At 34.2% G+C, this 21,025-nt stretch overlaps 1 protein-coding gene and 1 long non-coding RNA gene across 2 annotated transcripts in view; both read left to right on the top strand.

The window, feature by feature from the left end:
* pappaa (pregnancy-associated plasma protein A, pappalysin 1a) overlaps positions 1–19,521 on the top strand; it is a 174,558-nt gene extending 155,037 nt beyond the window's left edge. Inside the window, 2 exon segments of the mRNA NM_001278805.1 lie at positions 346–444; positions 19,143–19,521. Coding sequence (NP_001265734.1) covers positions 346–444; positions 19,143–19,247 — 204 coding nt within the window. The 3' untranslated portion in view covers positions 19,248–19,521.
* Positions 11,528–15,476, top strand: LOC147844549 (uncharacterized). Its single transcript, XR_015492151.1, has 3 exons — positions 11,528–12,894; positions 13,068–13,752; positions 14,039–15,476. It is a non-coding gene; the product is annotated as an uncharacterized LOC147844549 (long non-coding RNA).
* Positions 19,522–21,025: the final 1,504 nt, after the last annotated feature.

The raw sequence follows: 21,025 nt of genomic DNA on the forward strand, positions 1-21,025 counted from the left end.
AGTCTTTTAACATGCATCAATTTAGCTGACTTAAAACATCAAATCAAAATTTGTCTGAAAATAAAAAAAAATAAGTGGAAATCTGATTAACTTTCTAAATTATGATAAAATAGCATAAAAACATACATTGCCGGGACTTTTATATATAATTTATTTTAAATAATTAAAATCTCTTCAGGAGGGTTAATAATTTGGTCTTTAACTGTAGATTACATAAGACTGGAAGTACTGAAACATTGAATATAATAGCGTAGTAAACCCAGTCAGATTCAGTAAATGTACATCTGCACACTGTATGTTAGCTGCTGCTCTGAGTTTCTCTTTCTGTCTTTTTTTTCATCTCAGCCTTTCATGGGTGATAATTACTGTGACGCCATCAACAACAGAGCCTACTGCAACTATGATGGAGGAGACTGCTGCCATTCCACCGTCAAGACCAAGAAGGTGCTGTACAGTCAATATATATATCACATTTAAAGAGTTCAGGGTTAGGCAATTTTCCCTACACATAATCTAACACATGGATTTGAGTTTTCATTCATAATTACTACTTTTTATTTCATCATTTCATTTCAATTTTTTATATTTCATTTGTATACCATAAAGTACATTTCTTATTTTTTTTTCTACAATTTTTTATTTGTATTTATTTATTTTGTTTTGTTTTGCTTTGGTTTGCTTTATTTTATTTTATTTTATTTTATTTTATTTTATTTTATTTTATTTTATTTTATTTTATTTTATTTTATTTTATTTTATTTTTATTTCTTTATTTTTAAATTTTAAATTTTTAAATTTAATTTAATTTAATTTAATTTAATTTAATTTAATTTAATTTAATTTAATTTAATTTAATTTAATTTAATTTAATTTAATTTTTTTAGAGCTTTTAAGGTTTATTTTAATTTTATTATTATTTTTTAATTTATTAAAATTTTATTTTTTATTTTTTTATTGATATTTTTTAGTTCTTTCAGGTTTTTCATTTTAATTTAATCAAATTAATGAATTAATTAATGAATTTATTTATTTATTTATTTATTTATTTATTTATGTAATTTTATTATATTAAATTTTTATTTATTTTAATATTTTTTATTTTAACAAATTTTATTTTATTTTATTTTTTAATTTATTTTCAGCATTCATCAGTTAGGAGTGCAGCACAAGTTCAGACTAGCTGTGTTTTTGAGTATTTAGCCACAAAACTCTGTTACAAAACACAAATGTCTCCATGTTTTTAATCCAATTTACTGACATGAAAAACAGGAGAAATACTGAGTCATCGAGTCAGGACAACATTTAACACTGATTTACTGTATATGTACTAACTGCAACCATGGCAGTGCAGTAGAACAATTCCCATTGACGTATTATATTAAGACCCACTCGACAGCACTGCAATGGAAAACAGACACATGATTACAGTAAGTGCCACATCAGCAGATCTGCAGATAATTCCAATACAGTAGGTTCATTGCTGACAGTAAAATATTTTATGTATTATTATTGCTATTATTTATATTTTTTAGAATTATTATTATTTAATCTAGTTTATTTTTATTGTTTGTATTGTTCACATTTATTATTATTATTATTATTATTATTGTTATTATTATTATTTAACATATTTTACATTATTTTCATTTATTTAATTTATTTTATTCTACATATTAATTATTATTGGTATTCTTGTTATTGTTATTTTTTGTACATATTTATTATTATTATAATAATTATTATTAATTTTATTGTTTGCATTTATTATTTGTTTTCTTCTTCTTCTTCTTCTTCTTCTTCTTCTTCTTCTTCTTCTTCTTCTTATTGTACATATTTATTAGTATTATTATTTAATTGAATCTGTTTTATTATACGTATTTATTCATTCATTCAATTTCTTTTTGGTTTAGTGCCTTTATTAATCAGGGGTTACCACAGTGGAATGAATCGCCAACTTATCCAGCACATGTTTTACGCAGCAGATGCCCTTCCAGACACAAACCTACACTAGGAAACGCCGGCACACTTTTGCACACACTCTCATACACTACCTACACTCATACACGCACCCTGTTTCCCCCACATTATTATTTTTGTGAGGCAATCATGCTACTCACTGCGCCACCGTGCTGTCCAATATTATTATAATTATTATTTGCATTAATTCCATTTTATTATTTTAGTTTTTAATTGATTTTTTGTACATATTTATTGTTATTATTTCCATTATTATTAATTTACATAATTATTATTTACATAATCCTTGCATTATTATTATTATTATTATTATTATTATTATTAGTTGTTGTAGTTGTAGTAGTAGTAGTAGTAGTAGTATTTTTTTATATTTTATATTATTATTTATTTATTTTATTGTATGTACTTTTTGGATATCTTATTAATATTTTTATTAATTTAATTTATTGTATTGTACGTATTTATTATTATTATTATTATTAATAATAATAATAATAATAATAATAATAATAATAATAATAATAACATTTAATTTCATTTATTTTATTGTACAATTTTTTCTTTTTCTTCTTCTTTTTCTTAATATTATTGCTTTCTAATTATTATTGTTGTTGTTTTTATCATTGTTATTTTACATTTATTATTATTTATTTAATTTCAGTTGTTTTATTATATGTATTTATTATTGTTATTATTTTTGTACATATGTATTATTTTATTTAATTTTATTTATTTAATACATTTTTTGTTAATATTCATTATTATCATTTGGATTATTATTATTTAGCATTATTTGCAATATTATTTGAATTATTATTATTATTGTACATATTTTTATATTATTATATATTTAATGTATTTTATTCTACATATTTGCTATTATTATTATTTGCGTTATTATTTCTTGTACATTATTATTAAAATTATTATTATTATTATTATTTGTTGGTCAAATGTGCATTTTCCAAAAAAAAAAAAAAAAAAAATGATGCAATATTATTAGAAACTATAGTAATTTATAAAATGCTGATCTTGGTGTCACTACCCTCAAAGTTTTTTGTTTACTGAGCAAATAAAAAACTGAAAAAAGTTGCAGCATCACAGCCAATTCCCAGATATTTGATATTTAATATACAGCTGCCTGGATGAGAAACCAGAAACCAGCTGTTGTTAAAGCGTGTTGTCATTTGTTGTGGCTGGATGCAGAAAGATGGATAGATGAGATGGGATTTTCCTCCTGTCGTTTTATACTGATTCCATCATTTTAAATATTACATGAATGTTTGTTTGTCTTGACGAGAACAGGAACTGCAGTATCTTGATATTTCAGTGTGTTTTATTACTGTGCTGGAAGCGACACTAACACATTTTAGACTAACAAAAGCCAGCTGAAACTAAAAATGTGTCCAAGAGTGGATAAAAATGTTCCGGCCATAAAAAACAGAGAAGTTTGAAATTATGAAATACAAAGTTGTGGTTCCTGTATGAATAAAAACTCAAAACCATGTGTTAGATAAAATGCAGGGATGAATATTGTGAATAAATTATTGTGTTTTGCAACTTTTATTCCTGCTATTGCAATAAAATATAATAATAATAATAATAATAATAATAATATTAATAATAATAATAATAATAATAATAATAATAATAATAATAATAAATAAATAAATACATTTACAAACTAAAATAAAACAAAGAAAAAAAAAATAAATAAAAAAAATAAATAAATTAAATGCACTAATGCATAATGTTTTACCCCTGCTGGTGCAGTAAAATAAAATAAAATAAAATAAAATATAATAAAATTATATTTTATAATAATGTGAGTAAATTATTGTGTTTTGCAATTTTTTATTCCTGCTGCAGCAATAAAATAAAATTTAAATTAAATTAAATTAAATTAAATTAAATTAAATTAAATTAAATTAAATTAAATAATAAAATAAAATAAAATAAAATAAAATAAAATAAAATAAAATAAAATAAAATAAAATTAAATTAAATTAAATACAAATAAATTATTATTTTTTTTTAAATAAAATAAAATAAAATTAAATAAAATTAAATAAAAAAAATAAAAAAGAAATACTTAAATTTAATAAATTAAATTAAATTCAGGGATGCATAATGGGATAGCAGGGATGCATAATGCAGGGATGGCAACAGATCAGTGCATGCAATAAGCTGGCATTATGCAAATGTATAATGGATCCACAGTATATAAATCAATTTTGGAAGTGAAACTTAAATTGCTGACTGCTTGTTTTCGGCAGCACAAAATCAATACATTATTTTGGGAGAATTTATTTTATTTATTGTGAAATTTGAACCTTAAAACATTGCAGAGCTTTCAGATTCACAAACAGCTACATTACACACTACATGAAAAGTATTATGTAAAAAAAAACTAAAAAAAGAAAATATAAATTTAAAAACAAACACTTGGTTGTCACACTTAAAAAATAAATAGAATAAATAAAATAAATAAAATAATAATTTTCCTACTTGTCTTTTGTCTATTTATAGTTTTTGTCTGATTTCTTGTCCAGATAGTCTTATTTCCTTAAAATAATTAAAAGAATCCACCAGTGGAAGAGGTAAAATAAATGTATTTGAAACTTAATTTTTTTTTAATTCAATTTTACTTGTTTAAAGGGGAAGAAAACTTAATTTTGACATTATTATCTAAACTGAAACAATATTTTTTATTAAGAATTTTATTTATTAAGAAAATGCCTCTTCATTTAGGAATTTTTGATATTTAGAATAGAAACGAGACAAAATGTCTAAGTAAGAAAAACCTTTTTATTGTATTGTATTTTATTTTGTTTTATTTTATTTATTTTAATTTTTTTTATTTTATTATAATTATTTTTTTTGCAGTGCACCAGCAGGAATAACAGTTGCAAAACACAATAATTTATTCACATTATGCATCCGCTGCTAATAGAGACATTGAATAATGTTCCATATTAGTGAAATGTAAATGACCAAACTGCATTAGTGAATGCCTGATGTGCATTGTCTGCACTGAAAATTAAATGATTGCATAAAGCAAATCTCAAAGCCAGAAATGTCCAGCGTTTGCATCTATCTGAAGTGCTAGTTGTGCATCTTTTTAACGTAAGAAACCCTCTCAAACTCTCTCTTCATTCAGAGCCGATTCCAACTTCTCTCATCATGTTTGGGTTTCTCTTGTCTTTTTTCTTCTTGACTTGCTCTCTCAGATTGCTCCCAAAGCTCCTAATGTTAACATCTAACTGATAAATAAACAGATATGCACAGAAATCTGTAGATTAGCTATCTCTGTGCTATTTTAAAGAGGAAAAAGAAAGCATTTAATGCTTGCACGGGACATTTTAAATACTGTGTAATGCCATTCGGCTTGACCAATGCCCCAGTGTTTTCTAGACCCTAAACTGCAAATAATGCATTTCTTACTCTGAGTTTTTGTCTTGTTTCTGGTCCAAATATCAAGTAATTCTTAAATCAAGAAGCATTTTCTAGACAAGTTAAAATATTATCCAAAAAATATGCCAAAATTCCACAAATGCAGTAAGCAAATTAAATCTGTTGTCACTTTAAGGTAAGATCATTTATCTGTAAATATATGTTTACTTATTTTTTATGCTAATTTCAGTAATATTATTAAATAGTATGCAAATGTTTATATTATTGAAGTCATTCATTTATTTATTTTCCTTCAGCTTAGTCCCCTATTTATTAGGGGTCGCCATAGCGACCAGCATATTCCAGCAGATGCCCTTCCAGCGTCAACTAAGTACTGGGAAACACCAATACACTCTCATTCACACACACTCTCATACACTACGGCCAACTTAGCTTACTCAATTCCCCTATAGCGCATGTGTTTTGGACTGTGGGGAAAATTGGAGCACCCGGAAGAAACCCACACCAACATGGGGAGAACATGCAAACTCCACAGAGAATTGCCAACTCACCCAGCCGGGACTCGAACCAGTTATCTTCTTGATGTAAGGCGATTGTGCTACCCACTGCGCCACCATGCTGGAAGTTTCACAACCTCTTGTTGGACAGCGATTTGAGAAACTTTCATTATAATTATTCCTCATTTTAGATGATCCAGTTGTGAGCTCGGGAAATGCCCACTTCTAACCCTTCAAAAACAATATTCTGCTCTCCAAAGATTGAGTCGGGGCCTGCTGTTGGGAAAGCAGCGGCTGATATGAGAATCACCTGAGCCTTGTTCAGCCTCCTGGCAGGCCTTGAAGCGAATATATCAGCAGGGCTTTGCAAAACATCCCGTCTCTGGAAATAGCCGAGGGTTTAGGGGAGAGCTGTAGAAAGTGATCCTGAAAGAAGCAATCATACTGCAGCTGATAGACTGCCAGAGCGGGGGTTTTTCAACAGCTATCATCTCTGAGTTCTTCTGCGGGTCACGCTGGGCACACAAGACAACACAATTTGAGATCGTTTTGCCCTTCTGACAATCCTAAGTATGTCCCAATTATTGTGCTGGATTATCATGTCATATCAATAATAATCATATTAGATTTTTCCGGTGGTGTGAGCTGAGGTGTGTTAAAAGTGAAGTACTGCTCTATCAGACCTTCAACATGGCGCTATCAGTCATTTAGGGTGGAGCAATCAGTCATTTAGGCCAGTTATATCAGTCATTTAAGGTGGAACTGTCAGTCTTTTGGGGCAGGACTATCAGTCATTTAGGGTGGAGCTATGTCTTTTAGGGTGGAGTTAGAGCAGAGCTATCAGTGATTTAGGCCGGGGTTATCAGTCCTTTAGAGAGGTGCTGTCAGTAATTTAGGCCGGAGCTGTCAGTCATTCAGGCCAGTGTTATCAGTCATTTAGGGCGGAGCTATCAATCTTTTGGGTCGGGGCTATCAGTCTTTTAGGGGGTTGCCACAGACTTTTGGGGCAGGGCTATCAATCCTTTAGGCCGGAGCAATCAGTCATTTAGCATGGAGCTATTAGTCTTTTAGGGTGGAACTATCAGTCATTTAGGGTGGAGCTATGTCTTTTAGGCGGAGTTGTCAGTCATTTAGGGCGGAGCTATCAGTAATTTAGGCTTAGGTTATCAGTAATTTAGGGTAGATCTATCATGTCTTTTGGGGCGGGGCTATCAGTTATTTAGGCCAGTGTTATCAGTCCTTTTGGGTGGAGCTATCAGTCATTTAGGCCTGTGTTATCAGTCTTTTGGGGTGGAGTTGTCAGTCATTTAAAGTGGAGCTGTCAATGATTTAGGCTAGGGTTATCAGTCATTTAGGGTGGATCCATCAGTATTTTGGGGCGGGGCTATCAGTCATTTAGGGTGGAGCTATCGGGGATTTAGGGCGGAGCAATCAGTGATTTAGAGTGGAGCTATCAGGGATTTAGGGCGGAGCAATCAGTGATTTAGAGTGGAGCTATCAGTGATTTAGGGCGGAGCTATCAGTGATTTAGGGTGGAGCTATCAGTGATTTAGGGTGGAGCTATCAGTGATTTAGGGTGGAGCTATCAGTGATTTAGGGCAGAGCTATCTTATTTAGGGCGAGCTATCAGTGATTTAGGGCGGAGCTATCAGTGATTTAGGGCAGAGCTATCTTATTTAGGGCGAGCTATCAGTGATTTAGGGCGGAGCTATCAGTGATTTAGGGCAGAGCTATCTTATTTAGGGCGAGCTATCAGTGATTTAGGGCGGAGCTATCAGTAACATATGTAATTTGCATATATTTCCTTATATCAGATTTTTTATTTACTACCTTTGTCACATCGTGGCACATGGCGCTATCAGTCATTTAGGGTGGAGCAATCAGTCATTTAGGCCAGTTATATCAGTCATTTAAGGTGGAACTGTCAGTCTTTTGGGGCAGGACTATCAGTCATTTAGGGTGGAGCTATGTCTTTTAGGGTGGAGTTAGAGCAGAGCTATCAGTGATTTAGGCCGGGGTTATCAGTCCTTTAGAGAGGTGCTGTCAGTAATTTAGGCCGGAGCTGTCAGTCATTCAGGCCAGTGTTATCAGTCATTTAGGGCGGAGCTATCAATCTTTTGGGTCGGGGCTATCAGTCTTTTAGGGGGTTGCCACAGAATTTTGGGGCAGGGCTATCAATCCTTTAGGCCAGAGCAATCAGTCATTTAGCATGGAGCTATTAGTCTTTTAGGGTGGAACTATCAGTCATTTAGGGTGGAGCTATGTCTTTTAGGCGGAGTTGTCAGTCATTTAGGGCGGAGCTATCAGTAATTTAGGCTTAGGTTATCAGTATTTTAGGGTAGATCTATCATGTCTTTTGGGGCGGGGCTATCAGTTATTTAGGCCAGTGTTATCAGTCCTTTTGGGTGGAGCTATCAGTCATTTAGGCCTGTGTTATCAGTCTTTTGGGGTGGAGTTGTCAGTCGTTTAAAGTGGAGCTGTCAATGATTTAGGCTAGGGCTATCAGTCATTTAGGGTGGAGCTATCGGGGATTTAGGGCGGAGCTATCAGTGATTTAGGGCGGAGCAATCAGTGATTTAGAGTTGAGCTATCAGTGATTTAGGGCGGAGCTATCAGTGATTTAGGGCGGAGCAATCAGTGATTTAGAGTTGAGCTATTAGTGATTTAGGGCGGAGCTATCAGTGATTTAGGGCGGAGCTATCAGTGATTTAGAGTGGAGCTATCAGTGATTTAGGGCAGAGCTATCTGATTTAGGGCAGAGCTATCAGTGATTTAAGGCAGAGCTATCTGATTTAGGGCGGAGCTATCAGTGATTTAGGGCAGAGCTTTCTGATTTAGGGCGGAGCTATCAGTGATTTAGGGCAGAGCTATCAGTGATTTAGAGTGGAGCTATCAGTGATTTAGAGTGGAGCTATCAGTGATTTAGAGTGGAGCTATCAGTGATTTAGGGCAGAGCTATCTGATTTAGGGCAGAGCTATCTGATTTAGGGTAGAGCGATCAGTGATTTAGGGCAGAGCTATCTGATTTAGGGCAGAGCTATCTGATTTAGGGCAGAGCGATCAGTGATTTAGAGCAGAGCTATGTGATTTAGGGCGGAGCTATCAGTGATTTAGGGCAGAGCTATCTGATTTAGGGCGGAGCTATCAGTGATTTAGGGCAGAGCTATCTGATTTAGGGCGGAGCCATCAGTGATTTAGGGCAGAGCTATCTGATTTAGGGCGGAGCTATCAGTGATTTAGAGCGGAGCTATCAGTGATTTAGGGCGGAGCTATCAGTGATTAAGGGCAGAGCTATCTGATTTAGGGCGAGCTATCAGTGATTTAGGGCGGAGCTATCAGTAACATATGTAATTTGCATATATTTCCTTATATCAGATTTTTTATTTACTACCTTTGTCACATCGTGGCACACCACACACACGATAAGAGCAAAATTATTTCCACATGTTTGTGGTCTAAGATGTAAAAATGAATCACCCTTCACTTTGCAATTCACTTTATTAACAAACCACTAACTAAGACACTAACTTAGCTGCTCATTTTTTTTGTTTTTTGGATAGGATTATGAATGTAAAATATAATCATTCAGCCAATAAACAGTTCATATCTTAACAATACCAACTAATAAGGCAGTAGCAAATGGTGTGAATTTGTAATTAAACTAAAATGTTACCTAAAAGTCTTTTATTATGTTCCCAGCATCATCTGTTGGCTGTGGCCTATCAGCACGTCCATTTTTGTTCCCAGCGTGTCCTATATTTGCACCACTTTATCTTTATCTGTTCAAATTCCCAAACTCATTCATACATTTCCTAGTCAGGCTCACAAACACCAGCGCAGATCAGTGGAGTTCACGCATTAGTGCAGAGATAAGCGGCGAACGCTTTTGTTATGAGCCTCTGATTTCAAACTGCACTTAACTTCTCTGCGCCATTCCTGGAGTGTTTTGATGAGATTATCACTGGAGATTGTGTGTGTAAGTGTGTGTGTGTGTGCGTGTGTGTGTTTGTTGCTCCAAGTCATCCCAACGGAGAACTTTACTGACCTCACCAGCTGATTTTCATTTATCTTGGAAACAGATGAGATTTTCGTAAAGGTTGTGAGGAGAAAAAAGTGAAAGCTGAAAATGACATATGGGGACATATAGGATATGGGGAGAGCTTATATGAAGGGGTGAGTGTAACCAATATAAAATCAAGTTATATAAAATAAGTAATAAATAATCATTAATAAAAACAATAAACAGAATAATAATAATAATAATAATAATAATAATAATAATAATAATAATAATAATAATTATTATTATTATTATTATTATTATTATTATTATTAATAATAATAATAATAATAATAATAATAATGATGATAATATTAATAATAATAATATAATAATAATAATAACAATATTACTAAATGATAATAGTAATAATAACAATTAAAATAATAGTAATAATAACATTTATTAATATATAATTAATAAATTATTATTATTATTATTATTATTATTAACATTAATTAATTATTATTATTAATAACAACAACAACAATAATAATAATAATAATAATAATAATAATAATAGCAACATAATAATAACAACAACAACAAAAATAATAATAACTTAGATTAATGATAATAATAATAATAATCATCATAATTAATATGATTAATAAAAAATAGATATTAATGATAATAATAATAGTAATAGTAAAAACGATTAACATAATAATTAATTATGATGTAATAATAATAATAATAATAATAATAATAATAATAATAATATAATAATAATCATCATCATCACCATCATCATCATCGTCATCATTATCCTAACAACAGCAACATCAAAAAACAACAACAATAATAGTAATAATAATAATAATAATTAAAAACAACAACAACAACAACAACAAAATAATAACTTTTAATAATAATAATAATAATAATAATAATAATAATAATAATAAAAATAATAATAATAATAATCATAATCATCATAATCATCATAATCATAACCATGATCATAATTAATATAAATAAAAATAATAATTGTAAAAACAATAAACATACTAATTAATGATGATAATCATAAAATATAACAACAACAACAACAATAATAATAATAATAATAATAATAATAATAATAATAGTAAAAGCAATAAACATACTAATTAACACAGTCAAACAATATAATAATAGTAATAATGGTTTCCCCCACAAGTTCAAAGACTAGAGGTACAGGTGAATTGGGTATGCTAATTGTCTGTAGAGTGTGTGTGTAAATGAGTCTGTATGGATGTTTTCCAGTGATGGGTTGCAGCTGGAAGGGCATCCGCTGCGTAAAACTTATGCTGGACAAGTTGGCGGTTCATTCTGCTGTGGCGACGCCGGATTAATAAAGGGACTAAGCCGAAAAGAAAGTGAATTAAACAATAGCTTCTCCAGAGAAAAATAATGAGCAAATACTGTGAGCTTGCTTTGTCAAACAGCACTTGGGAAATATTTGTGAAATAATACAAATCTCACAACTGCAGAGAGGTATGCTTCTCTATGATGGCAATCCTCTGTTTTTGACCACGACGACCCCAAACCGAGGCATTTCCCTGCTGCTGGTGTGTTTGTTTCTCTTCTTTATCTGGGCCTGCCGTGCTCACTTTATCCCGGCTCTCGTCATGTCCTGTGAAAGCGCTGTGTATGAAGGTGTTCTGGATGACTGGCTGTGTATTATTCCTGTCAGGGACTTTGAAGGTGCAAGTCAAACTGCATCTGAGCTCACCGCAGGATGCTTTACTAATCACTGCAAGCTGCCGGCATGCTTTTCTGTACAGGAGATTCCCTTTCCAACAGAGGCTTTAAAAAAAGACACACGTTTGATTTGACATGTTTGATGTTTTAGGTCAGCTTAATCGATGTAAGTTAGAATAACGTGTAAAGTTAATTTGATTCAACTTATGTACTCTATTGTACTGCAATTTATAAAACCTTTTTGAGTTGACTCAACTTCAATCAAGTCAAGGGCAGTACTTGGATTAATAGTTTTGTTGGTTAGTTTTGTTGGTAGGTAGACAGGTAAGTAAGAAAGTATGTAATTAGTTAGGTGGTAGGTAGGTGGTTAGGCATGTAGCTAGGAAAGCAAGCAAGCAAGTAAGTAGGTAGGTAGGTAGGTTGGTTGGTAGGTTGGTTGGTTGGTTGGTTTGTTGATTAGTAAGATGGTTAGTAAGTTGTTTGGTTCATTGGTTGGTTGTTTGGTTGGTTGGTTAAGAAGTATGTTGAGTGGTTGGTTATTAGGTTGGTTTTTTGATTGGTTAGTAAGTTCACTGGTTGATTGGTTAGGAAGTTGGTTGTTTGGTTGATTAGTAAATTAGTTTGTTGATTGGTTAGTGGGTTGGTTGGTTAATAAGTTGGTTGGTTGGATGTTTAGTAGGTTGGTTGGGTTGTTGGTTAGTAGGTTGGTTGTTTAGTAAGTTGGTTGGTTTGTTGGATAGTAGGTTGGTTGTTACGTAGGTTTTAATATTTTAATATAATTAATAGCTTGGTAGGTTGGTTGGTTTGTTGGTTAGTATGTTGGCTGGTTGGTTGTTAGGTTGGTTAGTCAATTGGTTAGTAGGTTGGTTGGTTGGTTGGTTGTTTGGTTAGCAAGTAGGTTGAGTGGTTGGGTTTTAGGTTGGTTGTTTGATTGGTTAATAAGTTCACTAGTCGATTGGTTAGAAGGTTGGTTGTTTGGTTGGTTAGTAAATTAGAATGTTGATTGGTTAGTAGGTTGGTTGGTTAATAAGTTGGTTGGTTGGTTGGTTAGTAAATTGGCTGGATTGTTGGTTAGTAGGTTGGTTGTTTAGGTTGACTGGCTAGTAAGTTGATTGATAAATTGGTTGGTTGTTAGGTTAGTTGATTGGTTTGTTTGTTTGTTGGTTGGTTGGTTAGTAAGTTAGGCTGGTTTGTTGGTTAGTAGGTTGGTTGGTTAGTAAGTTGGCTGGTTTGTTGGTTAGTAGGTTGGTTGTTTAGTAGGTTGGTTGACTGGCTAGTAAGTTGATTGATAAATTGGTTGGTTGTTAGGTTAGTTAATTGGTTTGTTTGTTGGTTAGTTGGCTGGTTAATAAGTTAGGCTGGTTTGTTGGTTAGTGGGCTGGTTGGTTAGTAAGTTGGCTGCTATGTTGATTAGTTGGTTGGTTGTTTAGTAGGTTGGTTGGTTAGTAAGTTGGTTGATTTGTTGGCTAGTAGGTTGGTTGGTTGTTTGTTTGGTTGTTTGGTTAGTAGGTTGAGTCGTTGGTTAGTAAGTCGGTTGGTTGATTTGTTGGTTAGTAAGTTCACTGTTTGGGTGGTTAGAATGTTGGCTGTTTGGTTGGTTAGTAAATTAGTTTGTTGTTTGGTTAGTGGGTTGATTAATAAGTTGTTTAGTAGGTTAGTAGGTTGGTTAGTTTGCTGGTTAGTAGGTTGGTTGTTTAGTAGATTGGTTGGTTGGCTAGTAAGTTGATTGGTAGGTTGGTTGGTTAGTAAGTTGGTTAGTAAGTTGGCTGGTTTGTTGGTTAGTATGTTGATTGGTTGGTTGGTTAGTAAGTTAATTGGTTTGTTGGCTAGTTAATTGGTTGTTTAGTTTGTTTGTTAGTTAGTAAGTTGGCTGGTTTGTTGGTTAGGGGTTTGGTTGGTTGGTTGGTTGGTTATTTAGTTAGCTAATGTGTTGGTTAGCAGGTTGGTTGGTTATTAGGTTGGTTTGTTGGTTTGTACGTTGATTGTTTACTAGGTTGGTTAGTAAGTTAGATGGTTGGTAGGTAGGTAGATATGTAAGGAAAGTTAGTTAGTCAGTTAGTTATTTAGTTGATTGGTTTGTTTGTTTGTTGGTTGGTTGTTTAGTCTGTTTGTTGGTTAGTATGTTGATTGGTTGGTTGGTTGGTAAGTTAATTGGTTTGTTGGCTAGTTGATTGGTTGTTTAGTTTGTTTGTTGGTTAGTAAGTTGGCTGGTTTGTTGGTTAGGGGTTTGGTTGGTTGGTTGGTTGGTTGGTTATTAAGTTAGCTAATGTGTTGGTTAGCAGGTTGGTTGGTTATTAGGTTGGTTTGTTGGTTTGTACGTTGATTGTTTACTAGGTTGGTTAGTAAGTTAGATTGTTGGTAGGTAGGTAGATATGTAAGGAAAGTTAGTTAGTCAGTTATTTAGTTGATTGGTTTGTTTGTTTGTTGGTTGGTTGTTTAGTCTGTTTGTTGGTTAGTAAGTTGGCTAAATTGTTGGTCAGCAGGTTGGTTGGTTGTTTGTTTATTAGGTTGGTTTGTTGGGTAGAAGTAAGTTGGTTGGTTTGTTGGTTAGTAGGTTGATTGTTTACTAGGTTGGTTAGTAAGTTGGATGGTTGGTAGGTAGGTAGATATATAAGGAAAGTTTGATGGTGTGAATGAGCAGATCAAAAATATTGATTGTATGTTGAGAATATTCCTTCAATTTAAGTAACACAAGCAGTGTCATGTAAATAATCTAAACCATCATTCTAAAAAGGTGATACAGATTTGGGACAGCCCATATTCAGCAGCTTCTTGTTTGCATTTCCAGCACCAGCACCGTGCCAAGCTAATAAAGCTGAAGGGTTGTTGGGACTCTTACCTTTTTATAAGATATAATTATCAGCGCATGTTGGTTTTGCCCTGCAAAGTTTATGGCTATAAATCCACATCTCCAAATAAGCTTTTCAGCTATCCAAATTCTTTCCTTTAATCTCAGCTGTTTTAGGGAAAAGTGGTAATGAAGTGCCAACTGTGCAGGATTTGGAAAGATTGCAGTTTCTGCAGCAAAATAAAATAAAAAGTGGGTGGGAGAGTCTTGGAGACTTTCAAAACATGGTTTTCCCAATCTAGACTGAAGCTGAGGACTTTCCACAGGTTTAATGGCCTGAGCATGTGACTGCCAGCTTGAACTGAAGGAAAACATGCTTTAAATGTCCTGTTCAGTCTATATATAATTAATAATAGCCTTAAATATTTTAATGCATGTTTAATGTTAATATTACTTTAGTTTTAGCTGTCACCTCAACAGTGTTTCGAGCTGCTTTGTGTGGTTGCACTACCCCAAGTGATTGCTGCTTCTGAAATAATAAAGAAGTGCCATTGACATTTTCTGTCTGTTTTGGATGTAATAAATCATAATGTTTGAATGGCGTGACGCAAACAGCAGAGCCCCCAGCACTGAGCTGCAGTGTGTTTAGAGGAGCTTCGTCTGACAGGCCGCGTGACGTACGTGTGTGTGTGTGTTCTGGACTGGCCTCTGCCCCATGCTGACATTCCCAGCCACCGTCGATGAGCCCCAGATGTGGCAGCTGCTGCAGCCACCCGAGGGTCAAGGGCAGAGGAAACCATGGCAGATTTGCCACCCACATCTCATGCTACGTCTACACTAATACAAATACATTTGCAAATGTCATTTTCATCTAAAAAAAAACGCTCTATGTCCATGCTATCGTTTTCAGTTCATTAATTTTATTGCCGGCTTAGTCCCTTTATTAATCTGGGGTTGCCACAGCGGAATGAACCCCCAACTTATCCAGCAAGTTTTTTACGCAGCAGATGCCTTTCCAGCCGCAACCCATCTCTGGAAAAGTTATCGTTTTCAACTGCCTAGTTAACCTAATTAACCTGGCTAAGCTTTTAAATGTCACTTTAAGCTGTATAGAAGTGTCTTGAAGAATATCTAGTCAGATATTATTTGCTATCATCATGGCATCATAGTCACTGTGGCGCAGTGGGTCGGTCGCTGGTTCAAGCCTTGGCATTTCTGTGTTGAGTTTCCCCGTGTTGGCGTGGGTTTCCTCTGGGTGCTCCAGTTTCCCCCACAGTCCAAAGACGTGCGGTATAGGGGAATTGGGTAAGCCAAATTGGCTGTAGTATAAGTGTGTGAACGAGTGTGTATGGGTGTTTTCCAGTGTTGGGTTGCAGCTGGAAAGGCATCCTCTGAGTAAAACATATGCTAGATAAGTTAGCAGTTCATTCCGCTGTGGCGACCCCAGATTAACAAAGGCAATAAGGCGAAAAGAAAACGATTGAATAGTAGTGAAAAACGTTATTTGGATTTTTAAAATAATCTTCAGATTATGAAAACACTGAAAGTTTCTTTAGAACCCAAAACTCTGTGTATATTCTACGGCATCCCTGCGAAATTTTCCCTGCGAGTTTCTTGATGGATCCTAAGGCTCATGTTTAATGCTGTATAGTTGGTGTTCCAGCCTTCAAGAGCCGGTTAGTTCGGTCTGTTTGATGGTTTTGTGGCGTTTGGGTCACTCGTCAGCTGGTCAGGATGGGAAACCAGTCTGGTTTGTAAACCACCTCAGGGTATTTTTTTCTGCAAGCTTAGCAAAAAGCGATCTGAATGTGTTGAAATGAGAGGGAAGGAAATGCCATGCGGAGCAATGACGGCTGGTTCTGATATATGTCCGGCTCGTGCTTGTAAAAGCTTCACAGGTGAGTGGCTCTGGAAACACTAAGTGCCGCTCACACAAACATGTTTTGTTTTCATTACTTTAGTCATACATGCCGTTTCCGTCTGGATAACTGCACTCTCACGCTACGTTTCTTCCCTCCCAATAAATACTTATGTGTTGCTGTCCAGTATACATATCGTATCATCCTTAAATTTATTTTAGAAAAAATATATAAATGTGTGCGATGATATTGTTACTGTTTAACTAATAAACAACAAATATATATATATATATATAAAAAAATTAAAGACTTAAACTGAAATGAAAGTGAAACAAAAGGTATTAACATAATTTCAAATTAACTTCGCAATTATATACAGTTGAAGTCAGAATTATTAGCCCCCCTGAATTATTAGACCGCTTTTTTATTTTTTCCCCAATTTATGTTTAACAGAGAGCAGATTTTTTCAACACATTTCTGAACAAAATAGTTTTAATAACTCATTTCTAATAACTGATTTATTTTATCTTTGTTAAGATAAAAAAAATAACAACCATAAAATACCCAAAACTGCTAATTTATGGACATTTTTGTTGTTTACGGACACATTGTGTGCCCTGACTCGAACCCCAATCTGCATAAAGGTTATTAAACCAATTAATGACACCATCATAAATGCTATGAAGGAGAAAAATCCAGTTTGTGACATATCCGCATCTGAATTCATGTCATGAACGAGTTAGTCTTAGATGAGGCTCAGACGCACTGTTACGTGAAGGCGCAAAATGTGAACCGGCCATATGGTGCTGGTTGTGAGCGACTGGAGATTTTGTTTTATGTTCTCCAGAAAGGTCTGCCTCGGGGGACGCCGCAGTCAGCAGCTGGTGTTCGGTGACGCACAGAAAACACTCAATTGTGACGTCAAACACCAAACATCCCAAAATCTAATATTTTATGCCACCAAGGTTATTCAAGCACTCCAAAAATGTATCTTGTTGCTTGTTCAAGCTACTTATTTAATATGAGTTGAACCAACATTCATTCTGCCATTCGGCTTAGTCTCTCTCATCGGTCGCCACAGCGGAATGAACCGCCAACTATTCCTGCATATGTTTTATGCAGCAGATGCCCTTACAGCTACAAGTCATTACTGGGAAACACCTATACACACTCTTTACACACACACTCATACACTACAGCCAATTTAGTTTATCAATTCCCCTATAGCGCATGTGTTTGGACTGTGAGGGAAACCAGAGCACCCGGAGGAAACCCACGCCAACATGGAGAGAACATGCAAACATGCGTAAAACATATGCTGGATGAGTTGCGGGTTCTGTGGCAACCTCAGATTAATAAAGGGACTAAGCTGAAAAGAAAATCAATGAATGAAATACGGTTAGATAAACCCCACAAAAAGGTTTTCTTATGGCATTCGTTTGCTATAAGCTATTTTCGTATGAGATTGATGGTTCCATAAAATAATTTATGGCACACAGTGTTCTTTGGATTATTAAAATGTTTTTCTCACATGAATATGTGTGGTTTTTTGAAGAACAGTTTCTTTGGAAAACCTGGAAATAGTTATAAAAAAAAAAAAAAAAAAAAAATATATATATATATATATATATATATATATATATATATATATATATATATATATATATATATATATATATATATATATATATATATATATAACCCCACACTTGTTTCAAACTTTCTTCTTGTGCCTTTTAATTAATTAATTTATTTTTTTATAATTTATTTATTTATTTATTTATTTATTTATTTATTTATTTGTTTGTTTGTTTGTTTGTTTGTTTGTTTGTTTGTTTGTTTGTTTATTTATTTATTTATTTGTTTGTTTCTTTATTTATGTATTTATTTGTGTGTAATTATTTTTTTGTTTGTTTTGTTTTTGGTTCATTTATTTATTTATTTATTTATTTGTTTGTTTATTTATGTATGTATTTATTTATTTATTTATTATTTATTTATTCATTTATGTTTCTGTGTATGTATTTATTTGTTTGTTTTGTTTGTTTGCTTATTTATTTATTTTGTTTTGTTTTGTTTTGTTTTGTTTGTTTGTTTTCTTATTTATTTATTTATTTATTTATTTATTTATTTATTTATGCATGCATGTATGTATTTATTTTATTTATTTATTTATTTATTTATTTATTTATTTATTTATTTATTTATTTATTTATTTATTTATTATTTATTCGTTTATGTTTCTGTGTATGTATTTATTTGTTTGTTTCGTTTGTTTGCTTATTTATTTTTCATGTTTGTGTTTGTTTTGTTTATTTGTTTATTTGTTTATTATGTTTGTGTATTTATTTATTTAACAGAAAAGAATATATACTAGGTGGCACGGTGGCTCTGGTTTCCCCCACAGTCCAAACACATGTGCTGTTGGTTAATTGATGAAATATATTGGCATTGTGTGTGTGTGTGTGTGTGTGTGTGTGTGTGTGTGTGTGTGTGTGTGTGTGTGTGTGTGTGTGTGTGTGTGAATGAGTGCGTATGGGTGTTTTCCAGTACTGGGATTGCAGCTGGAAAGGCTTTCACTGCATAAAACATATGCTGGAGTAGTTGGCGGTTCATTCCACTGTGGTGACCTGTGAAATTTGAGACTAAGCCAAATTAAAATGAATGAATGAATATATTCTGAAGAATACTCACAATAAAAAGCAATGGACCAGTCATCATTCAGAATATCATGTTCTGTGTTGAACAGACGAACGAAACGCATAAACATTTGCAACAGGAGTGAATATTCATATGTGACCTGTCCCCATTAAGTGTTCTGAGTTGCATGCATTAACGTGTGCTTTTTTCCCCCCTCATAGGTGATCCCGTTCCCCATGTCTTGTGATATCCGAAGAGAGTGCGCTTGCCGGGACCCCAATGCTTTGGAGAACCGAAAAGATGAGCATTTACACTCTCTTGGCTAAAGCGCTCTAACCACACACAAACACACACACACACACACAAACACACACACACTTGTGCACAGACTGGGACAGGGTGAGATTAAAAAAAAAAGTCCCAGAATTGCTGCTGCTTCACAGTTGTACCTCTCCTCTCATAACTGTTCATCCTTTCCAAGTCCTACCCGCTAAAACCGTACGTCTGGAAAGAGATCCCAATGCCATAACCCAAGAAAAGGACCAAAGCCGGCTTGTGTGCACCTCCAAAAAAACACAGCAAAAATGAAAGAAAGCATGAGCGCAATTCAACCAGGAACAACAAAAATAAAAAATACAAGAGCTTTCGATAATGTTTTCACCAAGATCTCATCTCAAATGGAGAAGAACTTTCCACCAGAACACACTCTCTGAACTATTTATTGTATGTCTTTGACCCCTGGAAGACTGATTGAGTCTTGAAACGAGGCTGGAAAAGTGATACGTCGGCAGAAATCCTGCGAATGGCTGCACACTCTTTAAGTTCTGTTCATAACCTGATTGTGATTGGATTGAGAGCCACCGCTGATAGATCTGTGCGTGATTGTGGTGAGAATGGACTGGCTTTGTTTCTTAGCACGGCGCGCTGCTGTTGTTGTCGCTGCTACGATTGCTGCTAATTGGTCAAACAACAGACAACAGGAAGCTGCAGGTGTCGTCAGTCTGCCTTAACACTTACCTCTGATCAGTAGAACCGTGGAGAAACCTCTCATTACAGTGCTGAATGCAAAACACACACAGATTCCTGAATGTAGAGTAACACTTTATAATGGCTGCACACTATGAATCAATCACTAAGCATTAGGAATATAGTTAGTCCATCAATTTGTGAAGGATTTAAGCAAACCCAGGCTCATCGTGAAAACGTGGTCCCGCGGACGATTCTGGAGACAGCGAGATGCGTCCCGGGAGGTATGTATTTGTACTGTTTTTCCTTTCGCGAATCCGCGAGAGGCCGCTGTGAATCTGCGCTGTTCTCGTGTCAATGCGCCAGAGGCCGCTGTACAACTGACTGAACGAACGATTGACTGCGCGACCGGCCAATCGGCTCGGCTGACACCACCCTCCTCCTTCCTTCTCTAAACCCAAGCAATAATTTTACAGATTGACCCGCCGGCCCGCCTGCTTACTACTACCCGACTGACGGTTTACAAAAGCCGTCCAGAAAAAGAAATGCACTTAAAAGTTACTTTTTTTTTCCACCACGTTTTCGGATATCACCACGTTCTCACCCCGTCGTGAACTCGTTCACTTTATTTTTTGGATTCTGTTTTTGTCGTACTTGATTTCTGCAACCGCTCTTCCCCGGACTCGAACCTCTCGAACCTCTCTGTCTGTCACACGGAGGTAAGCAGTCAGCCGGCAAGCGAGAACGGCTTCACACCTCCCTTTTAGTTTGCTTAAAAAAAACTAAATGCAGCCATACGTACCTCCCGGGACATATCTCGTGGTCTCCAGAAACGTCCGAGGTACCACGTTTTCAGAATGAGCCTGGGTGGGATTTAAGGGTTTTGCACACTAAAGTCTGAAACTTTCGTATGGGTTTTTTTTGTATTTATATGCTAAAAATTTGTCACGTGAACAAACCTTGCACACTGAGTGCGATGCGTATCCATTCTGTAATCCATTACGACAAAAACACAAAACATTTCAGAGTCAGATCATCCCAATTCAGTCAGATATCATCCTGAAATGTAAAGTATTTCAGAATATGAGTGGAATTTTCCCAGTGTTGGGTTGCAGCTGGAAGAGCATCCGCTGCGTAA

This window comes from Danio rerio, chromosome 5 (genome assembly GCF_052040795.2).
Source record: "Danio rerio strain M-AB ecotype USA chromosome 5, GRCz13ab, whole genome shotgun sequence".
Lineage (NCBI taxonomy): Eukaryota > Metazoa > Chordata > Actinopteri > Cypriniformes > Danionidae > Danio > Danio rerio.